This window comes from Alligator sinensis, unplaced genomic scaffold (genome assembly GCF_000455745.1).
Source record: "Alligator sinensis unplaced genomic scaffold, ASM45574v1 scaffold907_1, whole genome shotgun sequence".
NCBI lineage: Eukaryota > Metazoa > Chordata > Crocodylia > Alligatoridae > Alligator > Alligator sinensis.
This window is the reverse complement of record NW_005841925.1, coordinates 3,310,312-3,328,324: the sequence shown is the minus strand read 5'-3', so window position 1 is coordinate 3,328,324 and position 18,013 is coordinate 3,310,312. Positions and strand designations below refer to the sequence as shown.

Genomic DNA, 18,013 nt, shown 5'->3' with positions numbered 1-18,013 from the left:
CTGCCTATGCAGGGGGTCGGACTTGATGATCTATTGAGGTCCCTTCCGACCCTAACATCTATAAATCTATGAATCTATGAATCTATGAAAGGAAGAACCCAGCCAAAACACAGCAGGAGCCAAACTCTCATATGCAGCCACCTCTGACACGAGAGAGTTCAGGTGCCCGCCGTGCAGGGCTGGCTCCCGAAAGGCTCTCGGGGGAATAGGGAGCAGGGAGGGGATGGTTGGCACATGTGGGGCACTGGGTGGTGTGTGGATGTGGAGTCTTTTTGTGGTGGGGCCCATAGGGGAATTTGGCACAGCCTTGGGAGAGAGGAAGAGATCATCTGCCCCAGGGGTCCCAGTGTGAATGCGGGTGTTCAGGAGTGGAACATTTACAGACCTGAGGCAACAAGGAAAAAACAGTCAGTCGTTGTCTCCTCTTCACAACATGTAAGAACAATGGGGATAGATCACCACTTGCTGCGTGTGCCTGCACAGGGCAGTAAGGGGCCACAAGATTATCACGGAAACTGTAAGCTCTTTGGGGAGGGACTGTTTGTGCGTACAGTATATCTGGCACAGGATGGGATCTCCTCCAGGACTGGGATATGTAGGAGCAACCACTGTGCTAATCAGAAGCCAGGAGCTCCCTCACTTTCCTGCAGGGGATGCCGCCATTTGGGGTCACAGCACTGGTGGGAGAGCTGCTTCTGGCAGAGCCCCTACTCCCATTCCTGTGCAGGTGAGGGAATAGGAGCAGGAGGTGAGTGCAACCTTGGCTCTACTCCTTGGGGAAAGGACAGTTCAGCTGAGCTGATGCAGAGAGTGGAGCTAGCTAGACTGTTAATAGCAGAGACCAGCAGCGAGGGCAGCTCACTCCCTTCTCTGCTCCAGAGGCAGTATAGCTGTGCATTGCCCTTCACCCAGGGCAAGGTGCATTGCTTCGGTCTAGCCCAATGCCCATTGCTTAAATATAGATGCCAACATTTAAAAGCCACTAATAAAAACAATCCAAGGAGCAAGAGAGAGGGATGCACCATTTAACCCCTCTTCAAAATGCATGCTGCTAGACCAAGTTATTGCAGGGGGGAGAGGGATTAGATCAGCCTTTCTGAATATGAACAGCTGTCCTGAGCATATGCCATACAGACTAATCCATATGTCACTCTGAAAACATATTTTTTCAGCTACACTCGGCAGTGCAGAATTAAACAGATGCACACAAGAGACACAACCTTTAAGTTCTGATCCTCTGGATAAAGTCCCCTAGACCGGGTTCAGAGGAGGAGTGCATCTGTATGCCGTTTGTAACAGCCCAGCCAGAGCTGTGAAGCAATTACCAGATCAACTGAAGTCCTGTAGAACAGAGAGCCTTGGGGCAAGCAAATTTATTTTCTCTTTCCTGAACCGCAGATATCAGCGGCATGCAGATGGCATATTTACCAGTGAACTCAGCAAAATGAGAGGAAACACACAGGTTCAGAAACTAATCAAGTCTCTCGTGGGATACAAGCGCAGGTAACAACTACACTCATGGCAAGTCAAAGAGGGTTGTGGGCAATTCTGTCTGTCAGTGCCTTTATCCCCCTGCTAGAAATTTGCTGTCTGGAATGAAGCATGAAGGGTTGCTATTCACTAGGAAGAAGCTGTCTGTTCCCAGTACTTCTACAAATCTCAGGCAAGAGACTACACTGTATTGGTCCCTTCCCACTTGCTTCTATTGCAGTTTCCAACATATTATAGCAATTGTGTTACCAAGACTGTCCCATGCCACCCTGCTCAACTGAATGTGTCATTAAAGGCAGAAGAAGTATTATTGAGGCTGCCCAATGCTTTTTGTTACAAGACTCTGTTAAGCATTGCTTATAATTTTGTTAAATTTTAATGATGTTGACTGAAATTTTCCATGCTGGGTGTCTCCCTCAGTCTCGGTTCTTTTTTTTGAATGGACAGGGAAATTTCAAATAAAATTGTTCAGCCATTTAAAAAAAAAAAAAAAGATCTGAGGAAAAGAGGGTGCTTGGTCCACATTAAATTCTTATGGGCTTCTGTGTTTCACTGAGAAGCTCTAATATGCCCATGCATTGAAGCAGGGACATGAAATTTGGTGAAAGGGGCCACTCTGGTGCAAGAGATGTGCCTTTTGCTGTGAAAATCCACCTACAGCGGGCCAAGTTATGTGCCTCAAAATGAGTCTGTATTGAGCATGTGAGAACTAAGATTTTTCCTAGTTTGGTAACTGTGTTTTCTAAAGATGCCAGCTGCTCGGATCATGCCCCACCCCTGGACTGCAGGCAGTAAGGACAGACAACCATAACCCTGGCATTTCCTAAGATATAAATGCTTGATTTTGCAACCTTAATATTCCTTAAATAGAGAGAGGAAGTTAGCTGTGTTAGTCTGAAGTCAGGCAGAAGGCTGGGCAGAGCAGCACCTTAGAGAATAACTCAGCATGAAATTTTTCAGGCTACAGCCAACTTTGTCAGATGAAGCATAATATTTGATGTTGTAGATTTGTACAGCCTCTCTGAACAGGTTAGGCTATAATGTGCCACCAAAGCCCTGCTTTCTGCCTTTTCTTTTAGTGTTACTTGTATTACAGCAGTGCATAAAGGCCTGCTGCACACACAGACGTAGTAAAAGAGAGAACTTGTCCCAAAGAGCTTCTTACAATCTAAATACAGTCCAAGGCAAAGGATGGCAGAGGAAACTGAGGAAGTGACTTTCTCAAAGTCACGAAGCAAATCAATAGCAGACCTGGAAACAGAGGTGATTCTTCCTGAGGCTAAGTCAAGTGCTATATCTACTGCCCACCTGTGAAGGCTTGTCTTTAGGATCATAAGCTATAGGCAGCTGGGGTTGCCTTTTGATATTGGCCAATGTTGTGAGCTGCCCCCATTCTCATTAACATTCGTTTCGTCTACACATGGCCAATCAGATCACGTATGGGTGCAAAAAACCTAGTGGCTAACTGAGGCCTCAAGCTGCTGCTATTGCAATGCAAATGAGAACCACCACTGCTCCTAGCCATTGGTCACATAACAATAGGAGAAAGAGATTCCATGGAAGCAATCAAGTCTAGCTTGTTCTTTCTTCAGGAAAGGATCCTCATTAAGTATCAGAATAATTCCTTTCCCTCTCTTATTTTGGATGTTTCTGTATGTCCTAAATCAGTGGTGCTCAACCTTTTGCTTCAGTGAGCTGGATGGGCAGTGCCCACCCATGGACTAGATCAAGACAGTGACACTGGTTTGGTGCCTAGGGTGGGCATGGCAGCGCCCCATCCGGCTGCAAAGAGGAGGGCGGGGGCAGCTTGGCCCCAGTTCAGCTGCATGGGGAAACAGGGTGTCACCAAGCCCCAACCCAGCCACATGGGAGGAAAAGGGCATAGCCTGCCTCACCCTGGCTGCACAGGGGGGAAGAAAGTATGGCCCGGCCCCGATTCAGCCGGGGGAAGGGGACATGGCTTGACCCCAATTCAGCTGCATAGGAGGAGGGGGTCCTGGCTCAGCCCCAATCTTGCTCTTCACAGGGAGGGGCTTGGGATTTGGCAGTGGAGGAGAATGATAGTATTAATGGCCACTGCTCCCCCTTTGCCAAATTTCTTGACCTTCAGGGAGCCCAATGGGCCACTTTTGGCCTGCAAGCTGGAGGCCAAGTACCCCTGCTCTAAGTGATTCACTTCTTGTGAAAGTCCTCCTGATGCACTAGATTTTTACTTCACGGTTCTGCATGGGGGGTAATGGGATGTTACATCACTTCCCCTCAGCGTAGCTGTACATTGTGAAGAACTCATTTTATCTACATAAACCAGGACAGAATGAAATGGAGAGATGTGGTAGTGGAGTGAGGTGTATTAAAATTAGAAAGCCATATCCACAAATGAGTTCCCATCACCATAACTTCATTGAGAATCTACCCCATTACCGAGAGCCATGTGACAAGCCATATGATAGTTTTAAAATTCTTGAAAACACTTGCACTGACTCCAGCTGTGCAGACACCCACATCACCTGCTAAACTCCACTGGATTTGTTAGAGCTTAGCTCATCAGAAAGAGCAGTCTGAGAAATTTCAAATTTTGAGCTGAATCAGCCTAATGGATAGTTCCTAAACAGGTCTGGGATTTACTAATTATGAGTGGCATTCTGGACACATAAAACAGCTATCTGTTTGAATTTGAGCAGGATACTTGTTTATCTTATAAGGGGTGAACATCAGGGGGTGGGAGAACATCGGTTCACCAAGGCACTCCATGGGAAGACAAGGAATGATGGACATAAACTGCTAGGAGATCACTTCAGATTGGATATAAGGAATAACTTCTTTATGATTTGAGTGTCCAGAGTCTGGAACAGACTCCCCTCAGAGGTGGTGCAGATACCTACCCTGAAGATCTTCAAAAGACGACTTGCTGGGGTCATCTGACCCCAGCAGTCTTTCCTGCCTGAGAGCAAGGGGGCTGGACCTGATGATCTCGTGAGGTCCCTTCCAGCCTTTAGCTTCTATGAATCTATGAATCTTCTATGAATCTTAGCTTGTTGCAATGACAACACTCAGCTGATCCAGCGAACTTGGCTCTGAGAGATGCCGCATGGAGCCACTCTCACAAACAAGTCTCAGGTCCTCTCTTGAGGTAAACCTGACTTCAGTGGCACTACATCAACTGGCATCAACTGGGGATCCACTCACCTCTCTGTGAATTGGTGTGACAGCATTTGGAAGGTAATGAGGACATTGAAGAATAATGCTTTGGTATTGTTCCTCTGTACACTTCTTTGCTAGTGTTCCTGAACCATCTGGAGCAGAGGGACAGCTGGAGGAGACTGGCTTTATCAATCAAGCTGAAAATGACTTGGACTCAAAAGAGATATTCACTAAACTGAAGGCTTTCCTGCACCATGTACAAAGTCTCAGAGGAAGGTAAGGAGAGAAATTAACCCTGTTTCCTTACTAGCTGGGCTTTCTCAGTACCACAAGAACCTTTGACCTCAGTTTCTCTACTAAGTTATCCCCATAAATCTGTCTAGTCAAAGGAAACAAACTCCCAATGGCACTGCTATAGAGGGACACAGAGACATTCTCTGGTATGCTGCTGTCTTCTGTCCTGTTGTCATCCCCTTGAGTGACCATCGACCCACCACGTAGCTCCAGCCATGTCAAGATGCTGAGAAACTGCGTCCAGAGCTAATGGCTGCTGTGCATTATAAGGCCAGTGTATAAGAGGCAGTGGAAGAAATAACATTACCGTTTCCCTGCCTTATCATTTCTTCTGTGGGGAATTGCACCTTTAAGTGGTTCTCACAAGAGCCAGCTAGAACCAACAGTGTTGTGTGGCCAAAGAAAATTGCAAGTCTTGTGTAAGGGAAAAAGCACACCTGGGAGAGAAGATAATACAGCTAAGCATAGAGGCAGACCACAGTAAAGCTGAAACCATCATCAACATGCCTGCCGCAACAGCCAAGGAAATGCTACAAAGAGTCCTTGAAACAGTGAACACTATGGGGAACTTTAGGAGACTAGTTGAAACCTGTTGCTATGATGTGCAAAAGTTCACCTTACACAATGCTGAATTGTTAGTGCTCAGGCACTGACTTCTCTCAGAGTTCTTGGCTCCATCGGGGCTGGAGTCCAGAGCAAGGCTTAGAGCAGGACTGAAGATCAGGGGTTTGGGTCCTAAACCAAAGTCTGAAGAGCAAGCCAAAGTCAGAAACCACAATCTACACTGAGTCTGGGAACTCAAAGGAAGCGGATGGGTAAGGCTAGAGCCAAAACAGAAAGCCAGACAGGCAGTGTCCAGGGCAGGAACTGGAAATAAGGCTGAGTCTTAGTGAGGACACTTAAGATCAGAAGCAGACACACTCAGCAGAAGTCTTCTTAACCCTTTTATGGTTGGTCTGGAGTGAGGGCCCTGGTTGCATGGGGCAGAGGTTCAAGCAGTCATGGCCTGCCCTAGTCCATTTATACCCTGTTGAGGGTAGAGTTAGGCAGGTAGAGCCAATGATGAGCAAGGGCCAGAGAGCCAATGTGAATGAGCACTGACTGGCCTACCCTAAGCAGAGCCTCTGCACAGCTTAGCAGCTGGCTCAGGCCATACCTATTTAAGGGGCAGAAATGAGCTCATGTGGAAGAAGCAGTGAGTTAATATAGGCCCAATTTTGCTTCTGGAAATGAAAATGGATTTCAGTGATACATGCACCTTCCCCTATGTCACCCCTGCCATTAGCTTTCAGACCCAAGCGCAACTCTTCCCATTCACCTTCAATAAAGAAATGCCAATTTATCATTATCATGCAATCACTGATTTCATAGGCAGCAAGGGCAGAAGACACAAGATGGTGACTTGTACCATTCTGGGAAAGATGCAACTGAGGGATGTCTGCTGTGCCTTGTAGAGATATCCAAGCTAATTCCACTCAAGCTAGCAGGCTCTGCTGCCATTGTTAGCTCAGGTATCTCTATATGGTACTGCATAGTGCCATGCTGACATACCCTCTCTTACCACCTATGTAGATAGTTCTTTCTTGTAATGTATTATCCAGCTACTAGATGTCTCCAAGTGCTACCACAATTCCAGGTAGCTCTTAATTATGATAAAACCAGGAGGCAAAACAGTGAGGATTCCTGCTATACAGGAACTTGTTTCTGATTGCATTTGTAGCTATAAAAAATGCACAGGGAGCTAGGGTGGTGCAGGCACTAAGGTGTGCAGTTAATAGCCCAGAGGTTGCTAATTTGAGGCCAGAGCTGAAGCGCTCATGGCCAAATCTGTGAATTCTGCTTAATACCTTATTGCACAAGGGTGCAAAAAGGAAGGAAGGATAAATGTGTCAAATTTAGGAAGCATGGCGGTTCCTCTAAACATGACATCCCCTGGAAAAACAAAAGGAATTAGTGTAGCTTCTCTTGCAGTGGTTGCTATGCTCCAATGGCAGTATCTTTTTCCTTGCAGCTTGGCCTTTGTACAAAAAGCATTGTCTCATTGCAACATTGACCTTATAATGTCCAGCTTTAGTTCCAAAACTTTGCCTCATCATCTTCATTAACTGAATTCTCCCTTCCTCTCTTCCTTAATCAGTGATAAAGAAGATGGCTCTCAGGGATTCATCAGCATAGCCATACCAGGGAAATATGAGAGTGACAGCCACTACAATGACTTTTGCTTCATGTGGTTGTACCAGAGCTTTTTGAATGATAGGTATGTACAGTGAATTTCTGATCTAAATCCTTCTGTGGACCACATCACCATAGTACCTGGGGGTCAAATAAAAAAAAACAAACCCAAGAAAAGGGTATAGATGGAATTTATGTACCTAAATCCTACATTACACTCCTGAAAACATCCAGATCAGCTGCCTCTTAATCCTTGAAAGGTCTAAACTCCAGAGATGGTGCAATTTGTTATGTCAGGGTTGCTTAGTCCATATGTACAGAAGTGCCTCAGTCATGACAGAGCTAAAGAGCTTAGCACTGGACTTGCACCAAAGTCTCATTGGACTTCTAAGTCCCCTGTGGGGCTTGAAATGTTACGCAGCCTTAGAGCACACCTAATAACCACTGACAGGACGAGGTTCTCTGCAAAAGGCAGTGGTGGTCTCTCCTTTCTTGTAAAGCGCCCGGGGGCCAGAGGCACTCTCCACCCCATTACTCCCTGCTGACTCTGCATTGCCCAAGATTCGCTGAGCCACAGAGCACAAACAAGAACCTGGCTCTGTAGCCTAGAAATTCAGACTCTCACTTGGTTCCTGCTCCTGGGCTGGTTGATGCATCCCATTCAGTCAGTGTTTCATGTGAAATACGAACACACTGGAGTTCAAATTTCCCCTTCCCAAAGCAGTGCCTTCAGTGCTGTGCTAGAGTCAGGCTCCCTCTCTCTGAACCAATAAATTGTGAATTACTGGCTCTAAAACAGTTCAGCTCTGACAAGGAGAGAATGAAAGCATCTCTCCACCTGAAAGCACACGTTACCATGTAGTTAAGGGTTTTCTCTGAGCAGGAGGGAAATGTGGGATCCAATCTTCTAATGCAGAGGAAGGAAATAATCCCAGGTCTCCCGCTTCCTATGTAAGTCCTCTAACCAGTAAACCATTACATAAAAGATGGGTATCTTCTGTACCTCTACCTTTCCAACTAGTTTGAACAGGGGGGGATGATCTTTTCAAGGTGGTTGTGTAAAGTATGCTCAAAATATGCCTGAAATGCCTCAGTCTGGATTGGATTTAAGTGTGGGCTGAAGGCTGAGCTGTTCAGATTGAAGGATTTCTACACATGTGCAGAAACAGAACCCTAGATATTTTAAAGGCTCAAAGAGCACTTTAAGGTTAAAAATGTATGGCATCAATGGAGTTTAAGGGCCTCGAGGGTTAGGACTGGGAGCTAAGGGAAGTTTCAGATTGCTTTTTTGAAGATAGGCCAAATTTAGCTGCTCAGTCTCCTCTCCCCTCAAAGGACTGAAGTGTTTAGCAAAGCACTTGTTGATGAATAGCTTTATCTTCTATCACCTGAGCTACTCAGGCTCATATCTCTATTTGTATTATGCTTCTCTTTTGTCAGTGTCTTCTCTGGGGCTATTCACAAAAACAAAGCTGGGCATGTGCTTAGAGTGGGATTCTCAAGATGAAGGAGCACAGGTTACTTATGCCCAAACCCTTTTGTAAATTTGGTCCTTTATAGATATAGATCCGTGTGGATGCATTTCTGGAGATCTCACTAAGCTGCTTAGGTGCCTAACTCCCAGCAGAAACTAGTGGGACTGCAGTATCCAATGGGATTTTTGAAAGCACCTAGGTAGGTTAGGCACCTGCCTGAATCTAAAAGTGGCTAAGTATCCTTGAATATTGGGACCTGCATCTGTTAAGTGCTTCTGAAAGTCCCATTCTTAAGCATGTTGTAGAACTGAATACTGTTACCCAGATTACAGGTAACCTTGCAGGTTGGCTACTGATAAAAGAGGCAGAAATAGGTTTGTAGTCTGATCTTTTATTTACTTGCACTTCCAAACGCAAAAACCAGACATGTATCCCAAAGTGTATCTGGCTGCCTGTGACAGCACAACATAGAGTCTCATCTATACCAGCTGAGGAGACTTGAGAGGTGTGAGGGTGGTGGCACACAGATCAGCAGCAGGTTCTTTTGAATTTGCTGACTTTTAAAAATTTCCCTCCAGCTTATACCCCATATTTATAGAGGGCTGGTTCTAATAAATGACCGCTGATTGGCTTTACTTAAATTTCTTTGTTTTTACTGAAACTTTTGGAACTGGACTTAGCTGGGAGTTATGCTTCTATAAAAATTACACTCCTGGAGGGAAGGATTTTTATCTTCTTCCTTCACCATTATGGAATACGGCTGGCCCTTATCCTGTTTTTCTCTTCCCCAAAATGTATGGTAGTCTGTAAACAAGGCTGCTTTGTTTCTCTCCAACTTATTTAGAAGCTTAACAAAAATACAGCACTGTAGCAAAACAGCATCTAATACATTTGGTTACATCAATTACCATAAACTAAAGCTATGGTATAGTATTTCTAGATTATATAGTCCAGAATGGTAATGTCTCTTTTCAGGCCTTGTGCTTTGTTTAATTGTATTTGATTACTGGTTGAGTTAGATATGTTGATGGCTTCCTTTACCTTGCTGACCAAGATAGCTGTCATATTTACAAAGGTTCACTTTATGGTTACTGAGGAACAGGCTTTGGGGGCCTTCTGCTTAGCCACACTTCTACGGTTTCTATGCCGGTAGTCTCAAGTGGTGGTTATTATGGGTTTGCAAATGTTTTAAAGTAATGGTGGTTAATTATAAGGAATGAGGGTGGTTTGCATTAAATCCAGTGTTACAAATGTAACATTCTGGTAGTTTCTATTAAATCACTATAAGAGCAATAAAGATAGCCTTAAAACAGAGTGTAAAAGAGGAAAATGAATGAACTGAACTGTGTGTTGTGGTAAACCTGTGCTGTAGGAATATATACTAGCAATCCTTCATTTTAAATGGAAGGATAGGGCCTGATCTTACAAAAACTTGGTCACATGAGTAGAACTACTGGTATCAATGGGGCTACTTGCCTTGGCAAGCACTCTCAGGATTGGTCCCTTAACTTTTCACAAAGCTGCGTGTAACTCGCTATTTATTAGTTCGTATTGATTAACACCAAGCCTACAAGCTGGATTCTCTGAGTGTGAATCGGAAGTGCTTGGGCTATGTCAATGGACCAAGAGCTAGACTGATTTGTATGAGCTGTAGATCTGATCCATAGATTTTTTTTTAAGTTAAAACCAAGCTGGCATCATTCCTCACCTCCTGGTGGATTGTCTTCTTATGCTTATTGTTGAGTCTGTATCAAACTCTTTTACATTCAGTGTTATGCTAACAAGACACACAACTCAGAGCTGTTGTTTGCACAGTCCTCGGAGACAATTCTGTATTCTCGAGGCAAGTTAGAATATCACTGTCTTCATATAATTGCTGCCAAATTCTGTGCAATTCTTCAGGGTAATTTTGCAGTTAGGTAAGTGTTTGGAACACCCTAACACTCAATTTCACCTCTTTTAAAGTGCAGAGGACACCTTCCTTAGAGATCTGTGGGCACAAAGTGCTGTATAACAGATAGTTAATAAAAATAATAAATTGGGAAAATTCAATAAAATATTCCTCTGATAATGGAGAGATTGCTGATTTTGGACCAAGCCATTTTCTGCCTACTGATGCGAAACTGGTCTAATGTAATTAAGTTAGGATAAGCTTTCTATAGCATACTGATTTGGTTTGTTCTGAATGTTGTGTCATGCTGATTTAATTTCTAAAGTTGTTGATGCTGCAGCAGAGGTGACTTGGCCATTGCTAAGGCACTAGACTGGGACTCAAGACATCTGAGTGTAGCTCCTGACTCTGCCAGTGATTTCCAGTGTTGCTTTGGACATGTTACTTAAGCTCTCCATAGTCTTCAATTCCCTACCTATAAAATGGAGGCAATGCTTCTTCTTTCCTCACATTCTTTGTCCAGGTAGAATGCTAGCTCTTTGGGGCAGGAGCTGTTTCTCATTTCTGTGCTTGTGCAATGCCCAACACAGTGGGCACCTGATCTTGGCAGTAGTGGGCTACCACAATTTGAGCACCACAGTTCTCTGGTGTTTCGTTGGCCCTTCCTTCTGATTTCTAAGTCAGCTTCACCACCAGCCTATTCTAATTTCTGCGTAGTGTACTGATGTACCCTTTGGTTCTTTTCTCTACTACAGTGGCTCAGACAGCAGTGCAAGGGAAGCAGCTCAAGTAACTAGCCAATACATTTGCCCTGCCTCCAAGCAGCTGACTGCAAAGAATGATGAAGAGTCCAATTTTGACTAGGCACCAGCGACTGAACCTGCAGTGTGGTGGGGTGAACCCCATTTATACCTGGCCTAGAAATAAATAAGGAAGCTATTGAATCTCCTTCTAGGATAAAATTATAAGGGGGTGAAACCACAGAAGCAGCTAAAGTCATGGTAAAGCAATTCATGTAATCAAGAGCAATGTCTGTGTGTGAAATTGGGGGTGGGGGAACACTAGCTGGAACATAAATTATGTAAGTAGCTTCTACTGTACTTTATTCTCTGCCTGCATGTTGCTAGAGTTTAATAAAGGTTCTTTAGCAGCCACCATGTTTTGGATTCTCTGGTCAAGCACCACGAAGCATCTGAGACTGTGGTACCAAAGCCACTGAATACAGTACTGGAGGGGTTGCAAGGGCAGGGCAAGAAATGTCCTTCCTTGCTTGATATGCCTATAAGCTCACATGCATTCATATTGGCACTTAGGGCCAGATCCTGAGCTTAACTAAGAAGCATGAGTCTTGTGAAGTCAGATTTACATCAGCTGAAGACCTGATCTTCTGTTCAGCTCAGTACATTGATATTCCCTGACAACCCTTCAATACAATCTACAAACGCTGTTATTTCCATCTTACATTTATCCTGTGCCTGATACTACATCATTATAAAGACTGGAGCTCCCCCCACCCCCACCCCGAAGACTATGGCCCCTAGCTTAGCAGAAATTTGCAGATGTGTGGTGGGTTTTACGTCATAAAGCAGGGGTTAGAACTCAACTGGCCCTACAGGTTGGATGAGTGGCACACAGCCGGTCCTACCTTCTGGATCCAGCACATGTCCTGGAGTGGCCAAAGTATGTGCTATGTGTGGTACATCCTACTCTGACCACTCTGGGGCTCAGCTACATGTGGGGGCCACTCTGCTTCTCTGGGGTGTGAGCTGCAGTGGACACCATGTGTGGCACGTGGGGCCATGTGGCACACCCCACATGCTGCCTGTCAGTCACCTCTGAGACCCAGGGCCAGCACCAGGGGCCGGATGATGGGTGTCCATGGGCTAGAACCAGCCTGTAAGCTGTATCTTTGACACCCCTGATGAAAAGGAATCTTTAAGGTCTCAGTGAAAGCTATTCTCTAGGCTGCTGTGGTAGAAACCACACGTATATATTTCCACGCCATCTTGACTCCATCCATCCATTAATTGGAGTCATAAAGTCATAGAGAAGTAGGGCTGGAAGGGACCTCCAGAGGTCATCTAGTCCAACCCCCTGCCTGAGGCAGCAGTACTCTTCTAACAACCAAAGACCAGCACAGCAGTCATGGAGAAAGCAGGAATTAATTCTTAACACTTCATTAGGTTTCCACATCATCTGCATGCCACACTACCTACCTGGGATGCTCTTCACGGATATGCCAGGGGATCCATCTCTCCTGTCGACTCTTAGCTCTAACAATAAGGCAGCTGAGGTCCCCACATTAAGTATCTGATAAAAGAACATACTGCTCAGAATAGTTTGTGTGTGGTCTGTTCTCCATTGCTTAGGGTGCAGCATATCAGAGAACTACTATCCCAAGTTATTACTCTCCGTCTGTCTCTCAAATATACAGCTCCATCTCCTTTTCCTTTATGGAACACTAAAGAACCATTTCCACATCTCAAAAGCTAGTTTCTATTTACTGCGGCATGTCAGATCCTATTTATTACAGTATGCAGAATTCAGTCAGAGTTTTCCATCGTGAAAATGTCAGAACCATCTCGAAGGAATGGTTGGAATGATTCAGACTTTTTGCTAAGGCACTAAAGCACATTTAGTGGATTTGTGAGTCTTCCTCACACCGCTTTAAAAATCTCAGTCTTGAACTTATTCAGGTGACTAAATTTGGCTTTGTAACCTTCAGACCTTACCAACATTCAGGCCTAGCCAATCCAGAGCCAAGCAGTTAGTATAGCTCTTCCAATGCTCATCCACCAGATTATGCAGGTGTGGCAAAGATATGGCCTGAAAAGCCCTATCATCTGTCTTGCCATGCTGCCCATGAATCTGAGACTGGATCCGCATGCTGCATGCAGTACAAGCCAGACCAGCCCCTGCACTGCACATATCATGTGGGGCTGGTCCAGGGAACTCACTGTATGCAGCATCTGCACCAGACTGGCTCCGTGTGTTGGATCTGGTGCTTGGGGCCAATCTGTGGACCCAATCTGGTGTGAGGACCAGTCCCATATCACTCATTCAGCCAGTGGACCAGCCCTGCACTACTCATCTGGCCTACAGGGTCTGATGAGTTTAATACCCATAGACTAAGTAGGCTGTAACTGATGAAAGCTGTGACTGAGTTAGTCTGTTGGGTGCCATCCTCCTCTGCCTTCTGCTTAACTTCATAGGGCTAACTACTTTTCTCTATTCAAGGATGAGAGGGTAGATGAGAACAGCTTCATAAATGCTATTCCATTGGAAGTCACCCCCCAGCCACACATAAGAGAGAGCAAAGCACACGACAGAAAGCAAAGGAGAAGAATACTTTATTCTCTAGCCTTCACAAAATATACTCTGAGACAGAAGAGACTATATATATTTACCAAGTGGGATCAATACTAAGACAAGAGTCTCAGATAAGATTTCTTTTATTTCCTTCTATGCTACAAATTCCACTGTGAGAAATTATTTTGAAACTATGTAGCAGAAATAAGCACTAAGACAATTACTGGCTAAAACCCCCCAAAAAACTGAAATGCAATCTCAAAACTGAAAGCAAAAACCAAACCCGCGGGAAAAGTAAAAGTCTACAGGCGCCTTTACATGTGATCCAGGGGGGTTAATTAGAGCAGCTCTTGGGAGCTGCTCCAATTCAAGCGCCCACAGCATCTAGTGTATTAAGTGTCCCATGCTTCAAAATAGTGGCAGGGGTGCTTTAAGTAAAGTTCGTTCTACAAGCTTTAGTTAAAGCGCCCCTGCCACCATTCTGAATGGTGGGACATGGAATACACATGATACAGAGGTTGCTGGTGCATACTAATTAGCACGCTCCAGCAGACTTGCATCAGATAACATGCTAAATAACAAGCATCAGAGCATGTGTCGGGCACGTGTATAGGTGCCCTTTTCAGCAAGAAAATAATTCTGTTACTCATGAAAGTCATCCGATTGGATTTAAGCTAGGAAAGATGCACATTCATTGACATGCAGTAGCAGCATCAACTCCACCCAGTCAGAATTTATGGAAGAAGGATGCTTTTGTAGTTAAGAGATGGAATGCAAGAACCTTGGGTTCAGTTTCCAGGTCCACCATCTGGATGACCTTCCAGGAACCATTTAAGCTATTGTCTTCACCACTTGGGTGCCAACAACCATGTTGCAAAGCTGTGCCTGAGTTACTGTGTCCAAGCAAGTGATGGCTTCTCCTATGTGTTGGTATACCTTTTGGGAGCATGTGCCATGATTCTTTGTGTTTCACTAAGCTGAACCACACTGATTTTTTCCCAGTGAATGATGAAAGGATTGTCTATCCTCCTGAATGCACAGGGAGAACTGTGGGAAGGCACTGGAGGACTATTAACACTCGATTTGTATCCTCATTGCAAAGTGAGCAAGCTACCAGCTCCACTGAAATCTTCCCTTAAGCTTCAGTCCAGAGCCCTGGGCAAGTCAGACAGCCTGGGCTGAAAATGTCACAGAATTCAGAGGGGCAAAATTTCTTAGGGCGATATCTTTTATTGGACCAACGATGTAGCTGGGATAAAGTTAGACAAGCTTGTCTCTGATCACAGGAAGCGAGGCACAGCAGGGTGAAACAAAGCAGAGGAGAGGGGCTGGGAGAAATTCTCAAGGGTAGCAGACATACAATTAGCAGAAGAAAAGAAGCTGATTACTGGGAAATCAAGCCCTGTCAAAAGGGATGAGGGCCATTATCTTCCTTGTGTGGAAAGAATTCAGGACTTGGACAAAATATAATGCGCCATAAACCTGATATCAATTTAGTTCTTGTTTCTTAGGCTAGGGACAGACATTACACATAAACTGTTTTAAGTGATCAGACACTGGTTTAAACATGTAACAGAACATAAGTTCAGTATGCATAAACCAGTTTCAAAATGGCTGAAACTGGTTTAAGATAAACCTGGTTGAATGTAGTATCACAGGGGTTTTCAACCTTTTAAAATAAGTGCACCCCTTTTGACTCAGAGTTTCAACTCCTGTAAACCTTTACCTTTTTTTCTTGTTTTTAAGGGGGGGGCGGGTGTTGCAGATTGAGGCCCCTGTGGTGAGGGAGGGAGTGGGGCTGGGGCTGGGGCAGGCGCTGCACAGCCGGGGTGAGGTGTGGGACGGAGCTGGGAGTGGCTTGTCTGGAAGGCGCAGGGGGAGGCGGGTGGCTCCTGCTGCTGTGCACACCCCAGGAGAGCATGGGAGGCATGCGCCCCTGGATCTGCACGCAGGGTGGGGAGGGCTGCCCCAGCAGTGGGGGAGGAAATGGAAGTGGGGCTGGGGCAGAGGCAGGGGAAAGGGCTGCGGGACTGAGCCGGGGGGGGGGTGGGCCCCCCCCCCTGCCACTATGCACACCCCCAGGAAACATTGGGGACATATGCCCCTGGATTTGTGCACAAGGCAGGGTGGGCTGTGGCTATGGGCAGGGGTGGCACTGGGCTTTTCCTAATGGGGGCTGGGCCAGGCTGCACTCAGGGTGGGTGGCAGTGGCAGCCCTGGGAGGGGCAGTTTGGGGGGGCTACAGTGAATTCTGGAGTGGCTGCAGCCCTCCTATAGCCCCACTCCCATAGGCCCCCGCAGTGAGGGACAGAATGGGGCTGGGGCTGGGGCAGGTGTTGCACAGCTGGGAGAAGGGTGGATGGAGCTGTGAGCAGCTCCCAGCTGGGGCTGGGGCATGGGGCAGGGCGTGCTCCTGGAGCTGTGCGCTGGGCAGGCTGGGGCCAGGGCTGCACCGGGCTCTTTCTGGCGGAGGGCTGGGCCAGGCTGTGCTCAGGTAGGTGGCAGCAGTGCTGGGAGGGGGCTACGGAGGGGGCTGCAGCCACTCCAGAATGCACCGTAGCACCCCCACCCCTGTGTAGCTTGGCACAACACCCCTGCTGGGAACAGCCTGGCGCTGCCCCACCCCCAGCCTGCAGTGGCCTGCAGCCTGCCCTTGCCCCGCATGCAGATCCCAGGGCACATGACCCCCTGCCCATGGCCTCCCAGGGTGTGTGCAGTGGTGGCAGCCCCCCGACCCCCTGGATGAACCGTTCACGGCTCTGTCCCACACACCGTTCGACTGTACAGTGCCTGCCCCAGCCCCGCTCTCTCCCTCATCGTGGGAGGGAGGCTATGGGAGGGGCGGGCTGCAGCCACCACAAAATTCACCATAGCACCCCCAACCGCCCCTCCCAGTGCCACCACCACTGCCCACCCCGAGCTCAGCCTGGTCCAGTCCCCACTGGGAAGAGCCTAGTGCCTTCCTGGCACCAGCCCGCAGCCGCAGCCTGTCCCACATGCAGATCTGAGGGCCACAACCCCCCATGCCCTCCCAGGGGTGTGCATAGTGGTGGGAGCCGCCCCCCCAAAAGTGATTCAGTCTCACACCCCACCCTGGCTGGGCAGCCCCTGCTTCTGCCCACAGCCCCATTCCCTCCCCCACCGCTGGGGCTTTGATCTGGCCCCACACCCCTTCCCCCACAACAGACTTACCAGCTTTCTACATGCCCGGGCTGTGCTCCTCACCACCTGTGTGCTGCACTGCATTTATCAGCCACATCTGTTCTGCATACCCCCTACAACCCTTTTAAGTACCCCAAGGGGTATATGTACCCTCAGTTGACAACCACTGTAGTATCAGACTTAACTGCTTTGGCTCAAACCAGTTTCTGCAATGTCTGTCCCAGACCCCTTCCTGGTTTAAATTAAACCAGAGTCCCCAGATACAGAAACTTTGCAGCCCTGGATTGTGCTCTCTGCTCCAGAGAACAGCACTGGCCCCACCCCTGTGCTCCCTAGCTGACTGTAGACACAGCAGGGTCTGCCTTGCTTCCCCCCACCCCACCTCACTGTTCACTGCTCAAGCAGGGATCCCCCTTTCCCTCCCTCACTTCTCCCACAGCACAGACCCCAGCCCCATGGACCCTAGGCATGTGGTATGCTGGCTAATGCTAAGAGGTGTCTGTGTCTCTTTGATTTTACTGGGACAGGTAGACAGACCAGTGTCCACTTAGGGCTTTTTGGAGCCAATCAACAGGTCAGTAGGTAATGTCCCTTTGTTCCTTCCTTGGAAAAAGCTGTTTAAGAAGAGCTTAAACTAAGGAAAGAGGCTTTTGTTTTGTTGATGGGCATATGTAAGACCTATGAATTCTCATGGGATTTCTTAATGGGGGGTATTCAAGTGAATGGTTTGTACACATGGAATGAAAAGCGGTTAAGGGCAACCACAAAATAAGACAGCTTACTCAGATGTGCTAAGAACTTATTGGAACTTCAAGCCAAAACAAGAACTTTTTTGTTAAATTTTTTGTTAAAACTTACAACCAAAATGTTTTATTTTTCTTAAACAAAATGCTGAAAAAATATTTTCAGCATTTTATTTAAGAAAAATAAAATAAAATGTGTATGTGTGTGTGTGTTATTTACTATATGCATCTATATAGCATAGTTGGTCCCTGAATTCAGCAGGGGCCATCATACAAATAATGATGATTTAATGACAGGTGGTCATCCTGAGATTGTAATTTTTGTGCTTCTTTGC

At 46.4% G+C, this 18,013-nt stretch overlaps 1 protein-coding gene across 1 annotated transcript in view; it reads left to right on the top strand.

The window, feature by feature from the left end:
- Window positions 1-11,328, top strand: part of LOC102387583 — an 18,503-nt gene extending 7,175 nt beyond the window's left edge. The window contains exons 3-6 of the mRNA XM_025198537.1: window positions 1,399-1,503; window positions 4,771-4,908; window positions 7,064-7,183; window positions 11,220-11,328. Of these exons, the coding sequence (XP_025054322.1) occupies window positions 1,399-1,503; window positions 4,771-4,908; window positions 7,064-7,183; window positions 11,220-11,328 (472 nt within the window). The remainder of the gene's footprint in view (window positions 1-1,398; window positions 1,504-4,770; window positions 4,909-7,063; window positions 7,184-11,219) is intronic.
- The last annotated feature ends 6,685 nt before the right edge of the window (window positions 11,329-18,013 follow it).